Source organism: Poecilia latipinna, unplaced genomic scaffold (assembly GCF_001443285.1).
Source record: "Poecilia latipinna isolate Pla-1442-1.1 unplaced genomic scaffold, P_latipinna-1.0 Scaffold203, whole genome shotgun sequence".
NCBI lineage: Eukaryota > Metazoa > Chordata > Actinopteri > Cyprinodontiformes > Poeciliidae > Poecilia > Poecilia latipinna.
In genome coordinates this window covers 322,013-335,018 of record NW_015112819.1, presented here as the reverse complement: position 1 = coordinate 335,018, position 13,006 = coordinate 322,013, and the positions used below count along the sequence as shown (strand labels likewise).

Genomic DNA, 13,006 nt, shown 5'->3' with positions numbered 1-13,006 from the left:
AAAGTTTTTTTTATTTTTTTCTTTTTGCAGTTCTAAAAAAAAAAAAAAAAAAAAAGCAGAAGAGGGATAGAGCAGACAAAGAGCTTTTTGTCTCGCTGTGTCACTACAAAGCTAAAATTTGTCTCAACAGCCACAGCTTGTGTCCGCTTCACTTCACACTGTTTTAATTCCAACGCACAGCGATCGCCTCCCTTTTTTTTTTTTTTTTTTTTAAACAGCCAAATGTCACAACACTATCTGTCCTCTTGCCCGTCCTCCTCCTCCTCCGCTGTCGGATTGTAATGAGCGCCGTCATGGCTGCCCTCTGCCGCCCGAGCGAGTACAAATATGCATCTGTTTGTCTTTTCAAACACCTGTTAAGGCCCTGCTCACCCGAGAGAGCGTTCAGCCGAGGTTTGATGCGATTCCCCTGTTCGAGGGCAGCTGTCTGCAGGGAAGCGTGAAGTGAAAGGAGTGTGGAAAATGTAGGGCAGTGGATGGAGACGGACTCAGGGGGATGAGGTAGTCCCTCATTTCTCTGTTTTGTTTTGTTTTTTTCTTTTCCAAAGCTTTGCCGGGTTCTGCCAAAGCCACTTGTTTTAACTGACCCCCTCTCTTAGGACAGCCGAGTGTGTTTACAAGCCAAACCACTGCATCCCAGCACGCTTTCTGCCCCATTAGATCAGTGTCAGAGCCTCCCTGAGTGCTCTGCTCCTGTGCCTTCTTGGTTATAGACAGAGGAAGAGGCACAGCAAGACGGGGCATGAGAGTGAATCGAAAATCCATGTTTCTCCTCCCCCAAGAAGAATGAGACGACAAAAGGTTTTTACTCAAGGTCATGCTTAGAGCTTGAAGTTACACACTCTCATGTTAGAGACAATTGATTGAACAGAAAAGTAGCTGTCATCTTTACTGTCCCAAGATATCTGAAGGTCTTATTTATTTGTAGTTCTGTAAAAGTCTTATTTATCCTCCCTCCACTCATCTAAATAGGTTCCTCTCCTCCCTACATTGCCAAGCATTACAGCCATGGTTGTTGAGCAATGTGGCCACTAGAGGGCGGTTCTGGGTTTTGGTTATGGTTTGCAGGGCTGAAGGAAAAGCCCCTGAAGCACATGTTGAGAACTTTGCTTAATTTCCAATTTATGATGCGGTGAAAAATGCAAGAAAGTGGTTCATGGTGAGCCTGTTGTATATAACAATGGATTTGTTTGTCAGCCGGATGACACAGACTTGAGGTGAAAGCAGCAGGACACGGCGTTGCCTCTGTCTCTCTCAAACTGATCAATAAGCATCTAAACGGAGCAGCAGAGGTAAAGTAGGGTTTTGGACAAGAGAATAGATATTAATTTATGTGACCAGAGCATCAAAGCTGCAGTTTACGCACCTCAAAAGGTACCGCAATTAAAGCCTTTTATAACTATAAAAACTGATTTGCTTTCAATCAATAAAAACAGCAGCATCTGCCAATGAGTCTGTCTTTTAAAGATGAGGGGGAAAAAGCTGGTAGATCGTAAAGCTAACAAGATCAGTCTGTCACAGTATAAAATCTCACCAGCTTCTTTTTACTTTATCTGATAAAAACAGATGCTGTTAGCTTGATTTTTTTTTCTTTTTACACTGGATTACCGATGGCTCTTCCATACTTTCTCCCCAAACATTTAGCTTTGTGGACTTAATACATGACCTCTAAGAACTCTTCCTTGCACTTCATTATTTTAGGTGTAGCCTATCAAAGACAAATACGCGTCTCACTTATTTGTAAAAAAAAAAAATAAAAAAAAATGCACCTTTGTTTTGGCTTATCCTAAAATCCCAATACAATTCATTGTACGTTGTGAGTGTAGCATGACAAGAAGGTGAAAAAGGGAGTAAGAAATCTTTGGCAAAACTGTACAAATAGGGAAATATGGAAGTTAACAAACAAAGTTATTATATGTAGAAGCTGAACATGAAGCTACTTCTAGACAGCAGTCTTGTGCCACACTGATAACTAGTGTCCAGATTGCTGTGAAATTTGTCATAAGCTGGTCAAGCTACCAAAGAGTGAATCATGTTGTGATCTTCTCTGGACTTTTGTCGGCTGGCGGATCCAAATCAAAACTCTTGCTGGAAGAGCTTAAAATAAAATAATTGCTCTATAGATCGTATCCAACGATTTGACTGATTCGGACTCGTACGTGGATGGTTATCCACCGCTCAGGTGGTAGCTGGCTGGCAAGATGCAGCTGTGGTTGATTTTGTCCGATCTTCCTTTGAAGCCAGCCATCATGTTGGGGTGGGGGTGTGGGGGGGGGGGCGCCAAGCAGTGCTGCTGTTTTGAGCAGAGTGAGTCAGACTGTAATGGACTGTCTTGTGCTCCTGCCTGCCCACCTCTAAGATTTATCGCCCACCTTATCTATTCACTGCAAACTCCCTCACATAACCGTACACGGCACACACATTTTCTCCTTCATTTTTTTTCCTTTTCCCCCCTTTTTTTTTTTTTTTTTTTTTTTTTGTTGCTCTCTCCTTCTGTCCATCGCTGTCTCTCTGCCTCTTGCTTATGGATAGAAACCTGACTCTGACTGAGGGCTTTTATGTATGAAAATAATTACACTTCCAGATGGTTTCGTTACTCCGTGACAAGAGTGATGAGTAAATTATAACTCTGCGAAACTCGTCTGAGTGCCGTTACAGATGATACATTTAAGAAATGAGGAGTGAAAGATGCACTGACTTCCTTACGGTTAACAAAACTCTCCTGCAAACAAGCATCGCTTCTGTGCGGCGCCACGAAACGTATTAATACTTGTTTAGCTTTTCCCCACATCCTGTCACATTACAGGCACAGATTTTAATGTATTTCTTGGATGTTATATGTGGCAGATGAACAGGGAGATGGTTTTAAAGCTGAGTTAAGCTATAAAACACCATATCAAGCTTTCAACATTTGCAACAAGCAGTATGGGGAAGTCGGCTGAGTTGAAAATGGTGCTGTAAGGTAAAACTCTCTAGCCCGTATGCAAATAAGATGGGAGGAAATTAACACTTGCCTTTTAAAATTGATCATTTAATAAATATTCATCCCTGGTTTTCATTCAAATCATGTACTTGCTACATTTCACTTTTAATGAAATATGACTAACGTCTTTGTCTTTTAAAGCCTAGCCTTGCATTAATAGACTCAAGAATTTTACTTATTTGCTAAGGTTATTATTTTAATCTGAAATAACAAACTTGGAGTGCCTTGGCAGCTAAACGTAAAGCTTTTCTAAAAGTATGTTTGAATCTGTAGATTACAGTGTATTCTGAAAATGGGAGTTTGCACAAGCGCATTTAGATTTTAAGTATTGCTTTAGGCCAAAAATGATAAAGAGCTGAGCAGTATTGAAGGTGATAAAAACACTTTTTTTTTTTGTTTGTTTGCTTTGTTTCACATCTGCATTGACTTTTATCTACAAAAAAACTGTTGACCAAGTTGACCAAGCAGGTTCACACTGGAAAGCAGAATGCAAGATGCAAAAAGAAGTTTCCCAAACCCACCTGAAGAGCATCTTCACATGACTCTTACTACTGCTAACATGGAAGTTAGTGCCTATACAATCAGAAAGTGACTGTAAAAGTTGAACTTTCACGGATGGCATGCAAGGAGGAAACCTTCACTCTCTGTGATAAACATGTTGGGCAAATAATTGTCAAAGGACCATTGTTGGACAATAGTTGGCATGTTGGACATGTTTGGCATGAAGGAAAAGAACCTCAACAGTGAAGCATAGAGGTGGGTGTGTCATGGTTTTGGGATGCTTTGATAAAACAGGACCTGGCTGGATCGCCACTATTGCAGCACAGCAATGGGTATGGGGCGAGTGCTAGGTGTGGAGACGACCCTAGAAAGTATAACTTATGATCCCAATCGTCACCCTCCCAAAACCCTTTTGCTACAAGTAGAGCTGACTGTCTACCCACAACTCTTTCTACTTCTCTTCAGTTTCTCCTCTTCCTCACTCTCGAGGCTGCCCTGCCACCGTGAGTCATCCTCACCTGGTGAATAATTAAAAAAGTCTGGGACTCTCACTCCGTCTGGCCATGGAGAGATTGGAGGAGGAGGAGGAGGAGACGGGGGTGATACCTTCCTCTGCGTCGCCTGAGGGAGAGTGTTATGGGCAGGATTATGAGCAGCCGCCATCCATCCATCCTTCACAAATACATTTGCTTTCAGCAGCCTTGAAACTACTCCCTCAGCCCCCGTTCACAACATGGCTGCCATGTTTTCCTGGAATGCCTGGCACAGTGGCGCAGCGGAGGCTGCATGGCTCAAATCGTGTGAGGCAGGGTAATCATTTTAGGGGGATGGTGCCAGATAGCGCAAGATTGGGTTTGCTAATTCCACAAGTACGGGAGGAGATTTGCAGCCCCGTTAGGCTTTCGGTCACCCCCCAAGGGTAATTGGATTAGCACCATTTAAAACAGAATAGCTCTGGGTGTTTAGCTCCTTCTTTCTGTGACCGCTGGTGCTGGCAGCTTCGAGCAGTCTTTACACTTTTTATCACCAGTGTTACATCAGGTCATCATTCTTTCTGGGAGAATATTACATCAGTGTCGAGTTGTTTTTCTGCCCCTTTTCCCTCTGACTTCATGGGTTTTTGAGTTGGCACAAAAAAATAATCTGACCTGGGAATATGGATGAAGCGTCTTTTATTACACTGAGCTGCAGCTGGGACGCAGCTTAGTGCTGCCTATGCACTCCTTATAAACATCTTTTCACACAATTCTAGACATGTTGGATTGATCTTTTTCTCTCTTTTTTCCTGATTTTATTGGTTGAAATATTCTCATTGTGATCATCACATTTCTTTTCACCCTCATAGTAGCACTCTTGGAGGGGGGGGGGGGGGATATACATGCCCTTTGGGGAGCTGTTTGCTGCAGGACAACAAATTCTGTGTTACTCTTAGACGAAAAGGAAATTTCACTTGTTTTGCATAAGCAGGTGTGAGGTGGGGTTCAAATGTTTGAGGAAAAAAATATGTTTTTGTGCAAAAACTGCAGCAACAAAAGCAAAAGCGACAAAAAAAAAGGAGATGTTCCTCACAGTGCCTTGATCTCAGCATCGTCAAGTCTGTGGGTTTACATAAAACGGCACCAGGATTCGAAGCGGTTTGCACCCACAGAGTTATGTGATTCTCCAAACTTCCGACCGAGGTCCTTTTAAAAACTGCATTCACGTTTTTCTGTTTTGAAAGCAACAGGACGGTCACACAAAATACTGAACATTTCATTTGAAAGCATCCAGCTTTTTTTTTTTTTTTTTCCCTCACATTTTCTCTGATGCATTACTGAAACCCTCTGATATTTGCCTCTGAACTCACGGCACAGTATAAAAATTCATACCAACTTGCAAAACGCACTCTTTGGCCATATCGTGCTTGCTGTCTTGCAAAGTACATATTTTCTGCACCTCTGGCTCTCTGTATGCTTATTGCTGGTAGTCCGCAGAGTGTGAAATGAACTACCTCTCAGGCTGTCGTCTGAGCAGCAGCTACTTTTCTCTGCAAGGATCTGATCACAACTCACCTAACTGAAGGGAAGCAAAAGAAAGACTCGACCGAAAATAGGATTTGGCACGTTGTCGGAGACGACTTGTTTCTGTGGCTTCAAATATGAGATTTGACAACATGGCAGATGTTGATGGCTTTGTGTTAAAATGTTGCTAACAACGTAAATGAAATAAAGCAGCGGATTCAAGGCCGGAGTCCGCCATTCCCAAATCGACTTACTACCAGAAGTTCTCTCCAATACTCTTTATGGGAATTTATTGATCTTGTTAACAACAATTGAACTAGTTATATTCCCCAACGTGCCCTGCAGACACGCTTAAAAATGTGCTCAGTGTTGATTCAAAGACTAGTAGCTAAATGACCTTAGTTTGGTTGTTTCTAACATCATAACATGCTGATGCTAGAGCTACTTTTTTCTGTGTGTGCTCACTTCTTGTTCCACTGAGCTGCCTCTTGCTCTGTCCTCTGACACTGCTGCAGTTTTCATTTCTGTCCTCACTTGCTTTTTTCCCCCCCCCTTCTTTCTCTCCTTACTTTCTGTCCTCTGCTTGCTGTCCGTCTCAGCTTCTGCAAATAACACCCATGCCTGGCAATCTCAGTCACGTAAGTTACTTTCAATTTCATTTGTCGCATCAGATTGTCGGGCTTTCACACAATCTCCGCGCCGGCTACTAGTTACAGCGGCTTAGAAAGTGTTTGTAACCGTTAAATTTTACATTTGATCAAATTGCAACCATAAACTTCTATGAGTTTACAGACTAAACAATGTATCTTTTTCACAGCAATTACACAGTTGACTAATTAAGCATTACTTTGTGTTGGGAATATTACATCAAGGCGCAGTAAAAACACTTAAAGTACTTGTACTTATTTGTAACATGATAAAATGTCCTTGCTCTGTTGTAGCAATCAACAAATACAAACAAAAAAAAATCTCATTCAGTCTCGAGCAGAACGGCTAAAGATACAATATTTAAACGAATGCCGTAACTATTAAAAGCAGGGGATGCTTTAAGAGTTTAAAAGACGAGGCTCGGGAGATGATGCCCAGAGGCAGCGAGTTGGAGTTTACAGAGGTTTTTATCACATGACTTTAAAACTGTGTGCCAGATTTATTTTACCCTCATTAGTCTTTAATGGTCCATATGTTCTGCAGAGAACATGTCCAGCCTTTGGGTGACTTTGGCTTATCGACTCCCCCTAGTGAGAAAAAGCAGCAGTCGGCAGCGACTGATGAAAGCAGTCACTGGGTAGAGAAGAGCAATAATCACCTTCTTTGATCTTTGTAGTTACATTTTCTCCCTCTTGTGATTTATATAATGATCTTACTCCTTTAGGTTATCACCATCCCACAGATTCCTTTTATTTGTACTTATGAATACTTTCCTAGTGTTTTACGTTTAAAGTAACCCTTTCTGGACTACTATTTTTTTTTTATTTGTAGTTACCACTGCTAAATTTCTAAGCATTGAAATCATATCTGGTCTAATTAACTACGTCTTTCTGCTGCATGGTGTAGTGATACCAAACAGAAGGCTGCAAGCTGTCCACATTAAACTTATTAGCTTACATATTAGCAAACATGTAGGAGATATAGCAGGTACACATCTGTACGATGCACTTTCCTGTTTGTTCATCCCCACATCGGTCCGTGTGTCCATCAGTCTGTCTCAAAGTCCAAACGGTTTGTTTATCCATGCAACCATTTATCCACCCGTCTGTCCATCCATAACATTATCCATTAACATTTTTGTCTACGTCCATCCGTCCATCCATTAAATTAGACAGTTATATAATGGAAATTCTGACGTACAGCTAAAGGGAGCTAAAAAAAAAAATATCTTGAAATTTGATTTTAAAAAGAACTTTTTAAAAAATTAATTAAAGGAGCTCTGGGTCCTCTAAAACGTCTGTTTCCCTGCATCCCGCAGTGCGTTTTGCACCTTATCGGCCTCAGGACATCGCTCTCAAACCTCTGCTGTTCGAAGTACCCAGCATCACCATGGACTCCGTCTTCACGGGGCGCGAGTGGCTCTTCCAAGAGATCGACGCCCACCTCAACAACCCCAACGGCGGCGGCAACCACGGCGTCGTGATCGTGGGCAACATCGGCTTCGGCAAGACGGCGATCATCTCCCGGCTGGTGGCGCTGAGCTGCCACGGCACCCGCATGAGGCAGATCGCCTCGGACAGCCCGCAGGCCTCACCCAAACGTGAGCTTCAATCTGCTTTCGAACCCGTTTCAGTTCCACCTCTTAGCACCGCTTTGATATTTGATTGAAAAAAAGCTGTTCAGAGTCACGGTAAATGGTTTTTCCGAGCCGGCCCTTAGCTTGTTCTCGTCGTCTTGTGTCCAGATGGAGAGGGGCTCCCTCTCACGCAGCCCCAACCCACGCACGGCACCCTAGGAGGAGGCAGCTGTCCTGGAACCCCTGAGATGAGGCGACGTCAGGAAGAGTCCATGAGGAGGCTGGCGTCACAAGTATGGAAAATACACAGCTATTCAAACAAACCTCTCCATTCAAAGATTAAGACTTTGTCTGATATTGAAGCTTATTGTGGCAAAATTAGGTCAGTGTTTTGAGTAATCTCTTTATCCTATCGAAGTCAACTGTCAACAAAACTCTTAGCTCGTTTTAACAAGGTAATCATTACCAAGATGATCTCAAGATAATAACTTGTCCTGTTTTATATAAATATATATATATATATATAAACTTCTTTGCTTGACATTTGAGGTTTCAGTTACTTATACCTACACATTTGAACAGGCTTTGACTGTGCCCTCTCTTGATTTATTGGGGACATTGTTGTCATCACCCAAACTCTTAGAACAAATAGTTAAACCAATTAAATAAATCAACGCATTTAAATGTTTGTTCAAAACTGTTTTAAAGTGTCTAAAAAAATTACCTGAGACGTTTGAAAATCTGTCTCGAAATTTGAAACAGAAAGTGTGTTAATGTTGGTGTAGCTGGTAACTTTTTTTTTAAGATGAAAAGGGCACAATGGTCTAAAATGTTTGGAATCTGCTTTAAAATTTCCCCTTTGCCATCTTGAACACATTTCGAGTCTTGAATGCACGCGAGCACACAAAGTGCGAACACCTGCCCACTTTCCCCTGTTGTTCTTCCAGGCCGCTTTTGCACCTCGATCCCTCCTTTCCCTGCTGTTCGACCATCTGCATCCCCAGTCCCAGCCTCCTGCATTATGCAGATGTGTTTAAAAAAGAAAAAACAACTTTGCCAGGGAGCCTTATAAAATATTTATATCTGAAGAAAGCCATTTTCTAGCCAAGCTATTAGATCTTGTTAACTCTTGGCATTAATAATTGAACTTGCTCCATTTTTCACCCCTTTTGTTTTAAAACCCCGTATTCCATTGTGACTAAAAAAAAAAAAATTTGCATTTTATTTGATGAGTTTCTCTTCCCTCGTCTCTCTGCCATCACCTTTGAATATTCAACCTCTACATCGCACCTGCTGCCATTGTTTCACCTGAAAACCTCTCGCAAAAAAATATCCAGCGCTGCTTTCCGTCACCGCAAACCTTTTGGAAGGTTTTTCTGAGTCCGTTCTTCCCCTTTTCATCTGATCATGTTTCCAGTTCGCAGCTGTGAAATGTGACAGTTTAACACTTGACTCCGTCGTGCCACAGTCAGCTCGCACATGCGTGAGCCGACTAGGAATCAGCCTGCAGCTATGAATTATTAATAGCTAAAGCCTTACAGTGAAACAACAAGTATTATGTTTCATTATGCTGCAATCATCCACCATGAAGTTGAATCCATCCCAAATGACGGTGAAAAAAAAAGAAAAAGCGGACTCTGCACTCACACAGCTCTAAAAGCAGTTATTTTTCAAGGTGAGATGTTCTCCTCAGCACTGATCTTTAATACGTTTTGTAACACGCAAAGGCTAGTAAAGGTCAGGAGAGCTGGTGATGAATGCAGGATTCTTCATTAAGTGACCGGCCGTTTTCGCTCTGTACTCTGTCGTCCCCAGGTGGTGGCCTATCACTACTGCCAGGCAGACAACGCCTACACCTGCCTGGTGCCGGAGTTTGTGCACAACGTCGCGGCCTTGTTGTGCCGCTCGCCACACCTGGTCGCCTACAGGGAGCAGCTTCTGAGGGAACCACACCTGCAGAGCGTCCTGAGTCTGCGCTCCTGCGTCCAGGACCCCCTGGCTTCCTTCAGAAGGGGGGTCCTGGAGCCCCTGGACGCACTTTACAAAGGTGAGACCCTCGTTGCTGGAAATTCTACCCAAGTAATGAAAGCATTAAAGCAACACAGCAACAACTCTTGCAGCATTTGTTGTGGTGAATTTTGAAGCGTTTGTGTTGGAACGCTGGTGTTTTCTAGTAAAGTGAACTTTTAAAGTTTAGCTCTGTAGCCTGAACCTCCCCAGAACTCCGGTTGCCGTCGGTGGTCGGGTTGTGTTTGGGCGTCTGTAGAACGTTTTTAATAAGCTTACAAATACATCGAACACAGAATAAACTCAAACAGTTAAAGTTAGATTCATAATCTGTGGCTAAGGTTCATATAGAACAGTTTTACTAAGCAGTTTCTCCCCACTGATTATTTTATAGAGAGAAAAATCAGCTCCGAGGAGGACCTCATTATCCTCATCGACGGCCTCAACGAGGCCGAGTTCCACAAGCCGGACTACGGAGACACCGTTGTTTCCTTCCTCACCAAAACCATTCATAAGTTCCCTCCCTGGCTCAAACTAGTGGTGACGGTCAGAACGACGCTACAGGTGAACGAACCGAGAGCTTTTAAGTCGCTGAACTTCCGCTTCTCATTTATTTCTGAGTGGATTCCAGATTTGACTTGTCGTTGGTGCAGTCGGCCTGAATACGCAAATATTAACCCGAAATCGAACGTGTTGCTTGCAGGAGATCACCAACGCGCTGCCGTTTCACCGCATCTCCCTGGACAGCCTGGAGGAGAACGACGCCATAGATCAGGACCTGCAGGGCTACATCCTGCACCGCATCCACAGCAGCCCCGAAATCCAGAACAACATTTCGCTTAACGGCAAGATGGACAACACCACCTTTGGCAAGCTCAGCGGCCACCTAAAGGCCCTGAGCCAGGGGTCCTACCTGTACCTCAAGCTCACCTTTGACCTCATTGAGAAGGGCTACCTTGTTCTCAAAAGTTCCAGCTACAAGGTGGGTGGTTCAGGTTTATGTTTAAACTTTGAGCATTTGACGTCTACAAATGCTCAAAGTAGTCTGGGAAACTACTGCATTGTTTTCCACCTTCAGATTTCTTCTGCTTTTCCTTCTTTTTACTCCAAAAAAGATCACAGTGGCCATCTAACATTTCCCCACAGTGATCCCAAAGACTTTAGGAATATTTTCTGTGGACTGAGAAGACAAAAACGCAACTCTTTCGAAAGTCTCTTTACATCCATCTTAAACCTCACAGTTTAGGGAAACAAAACATCACATGGGTGTGTGGTAGTGTGATGGCTTTGGGCTGCTTGTCTTTGTAAGGACCTGCACGACTCGCATCAGTTTCTGACCTCAAGTTCAAACGAACTCGGGAATCATAATTCAAAGTACAAGGCTTAGTGGCCTAGTGAAAGTCAATACTTAAATCTGATTTCGATGGTGTGGTATGACTTTACATAGGCTGCTTTGCTTAAACACTATATTATGTAGCTGACTTAGAGAGACGGCACCATGAAGAGTGCGCCTTTATGTTTTTACAGCAATGTTAAAGCCTGAGTCTGCCATCTTTCGCTTACGGCAGTATTGGGTGGTTCAGCCAGTTATTAGGACTGGGAGGCAATTACGTTTCCACATAGAATCAAACTGGTTTAGGTAGAATTGTTTTTTTCCCTGAGTACATTATATCCTTGCTTTTTGAAAACTGCATTTTCTGTATTCTGGTTATATCTGTATCATGCTAAAATGTGTTTAATCTCAAGCTTTGAAGTCTGAGGGGAAAAAAATAAAAAACAAAAAAATAAAAATCAAAGAAATGTGGGAGGCGTAGAAATGCCTTCCCACAGGTCTGCTTGTGAGGGTATAAAAATGCTCTGTAAATGTAGAAATTTGATTCTAAAAAACAGAATTTTGACCAGTGGAAGTGTGGAAAGGAAAGAGGGAGTTTTAGCCACTTGTTTCTTCTGCCTCCCATTGCTGGGTGTTGTTCTACCAGCTGTAGCTTTACTATGCAGCTCATGAAGGTAATTATCAACCACCTGATGACCTGCCACCTGCCATTATCAAAATGCGTTCCCTTTGTAATAAAAAATGATAGAATGACTCGACAGAGAGACTTTGTGCTTTTATATACAGTTAATAAACGTTGTCCAGGTGTTGCATTTATAGAAAGCAAATGTGACTGTGTTTCAGTTTACTTATTATGGATTGAATTATTAAACCTCCTAATCCAAAATAAATAAGTTACTAATTACCTCAGACAATATTTGGGAGTGTTTATTATTATTATTATTATTATTATTATTATTATTATTATTATTATTATTATTATTATTATTATTATTATTTACCTGCATTGTAGTGTAACTAAAACTTTTTTGAACAGCCAGGACCCAGCGCGTCCTTTGATTAATAATGCATTTGAAATGTTTCAGTGTGCCTTTGGTAATGAAATATTTTATCTTGCACCCCCAGACTCATTTAGTTTCATGTATTCGGACGCGCTTCCAGACTCCATAAAGAAGTGACAAGTGATAAATTTACATTCTCCGCTCCGAGGAAGCCCGTGTGGAGCAGCGAAAGGCGCTCCGCTTGCAAACACGATGCATTATTCATGTTGTGCAGAAGGGATCCAAAGGAAATCGGCATTGCCATTCAGATTCTCTGCTTCCCTCCTTCCTCAGGTGGTTCCGGTAAACCTGGCGGAGGTGTACCTGCTGCAGTGCAACATGCGCTTCCCCACGCAGTCGTCGTTCGAGCGGGCTCTTCCCCTTCTCAACGTGGCCGTGGCGTCGCTCCATCCGCTGACGGACGAGCAGATATACCAGGCCATCAACGCTGGTTCGCTGCAGGTAATTTGCCTGAAAACGGCGCGTCGGGCGACGGAGACTTTGTGGCTACCATTCACACCTGCATGCGCAGTAACGTCACGCGTAGCCAGCCTGGCTCAGTGTTTGACAATGTCGGGGCATATCGTGTGATTTTAAAGTTGTTTGTCGAGCGCGTTAATAACTTGATCCCCATTATAGCCCAACATGGTGGTTGTTTTTCTTCCTGCTTCCGAGTATTAGTGAGGTTTGTCGAGTATTCACATTTCAGGTGAATGCGACCCAGCAGTACAGACACAGTTCACATTTGAAATAATCTGATATGCATCGGATTTAGGACCACATACCCAGGTGGCCCTGGGTAGCATTTGTGAAAATCCGATCCCTGTTGTTCAGACTGTCACGAAAAGATCAGACACAGACCGCAAAAAAAAAAAAAAAAAAAAAATCTTATTTGGCCCCTTTTGGCGCCAAATGGAA

General features: G+C 42.7%; 1 protein-coding gene across 12 annotated transcripts in view; it reads left to right on the top strand.

The window, feature by feature from the left end:
• Nucleotides 1-13,006, top strand: part of tanc2b (tetratricopeptide repeat, ankyrin repeat and coiled-coil containing 2b) — a 152,642-nt gene that overhangs the window by 118,556 nt on the left and 21,080 nt on the right. For 10 of the 12 annotated variants that reach the window (XM_015031349.1, XM_015031346.1, XM_015031345.1 and 7 more), the window contains 7 exons: nt 6,084-6,122; nt 7,451-7,732; nt 7,877-8,001; nt 9,524-9,755; nt 10,110-10,279; nt 10,419-10,697; nt 12,383-12,550. In XM_015031349.1, the coding sequence (XP_014886835.1) occupies nt 6,084-6,122; nt 7,451-7,732; nt 7,877-8,001; nt 9,524-9,755; nt 10,110-10,279; nt 10,419-10,697; nt 12,383-12,550 (1,295 nt within the window). The remainder of the gene's footprint in view (nt 1-6,083; nt 6,123-7,450; nt 7,733-7,876; nt 8,002-9,523; nt 9,756-10,109; nt 10,280-10,418; nt 10,698-12,382; nt 12,551-13,006) is intronic. The other 2 variants (XM_015031348.1, XM_015031347.1) reach the window with 1 other exon arrangement.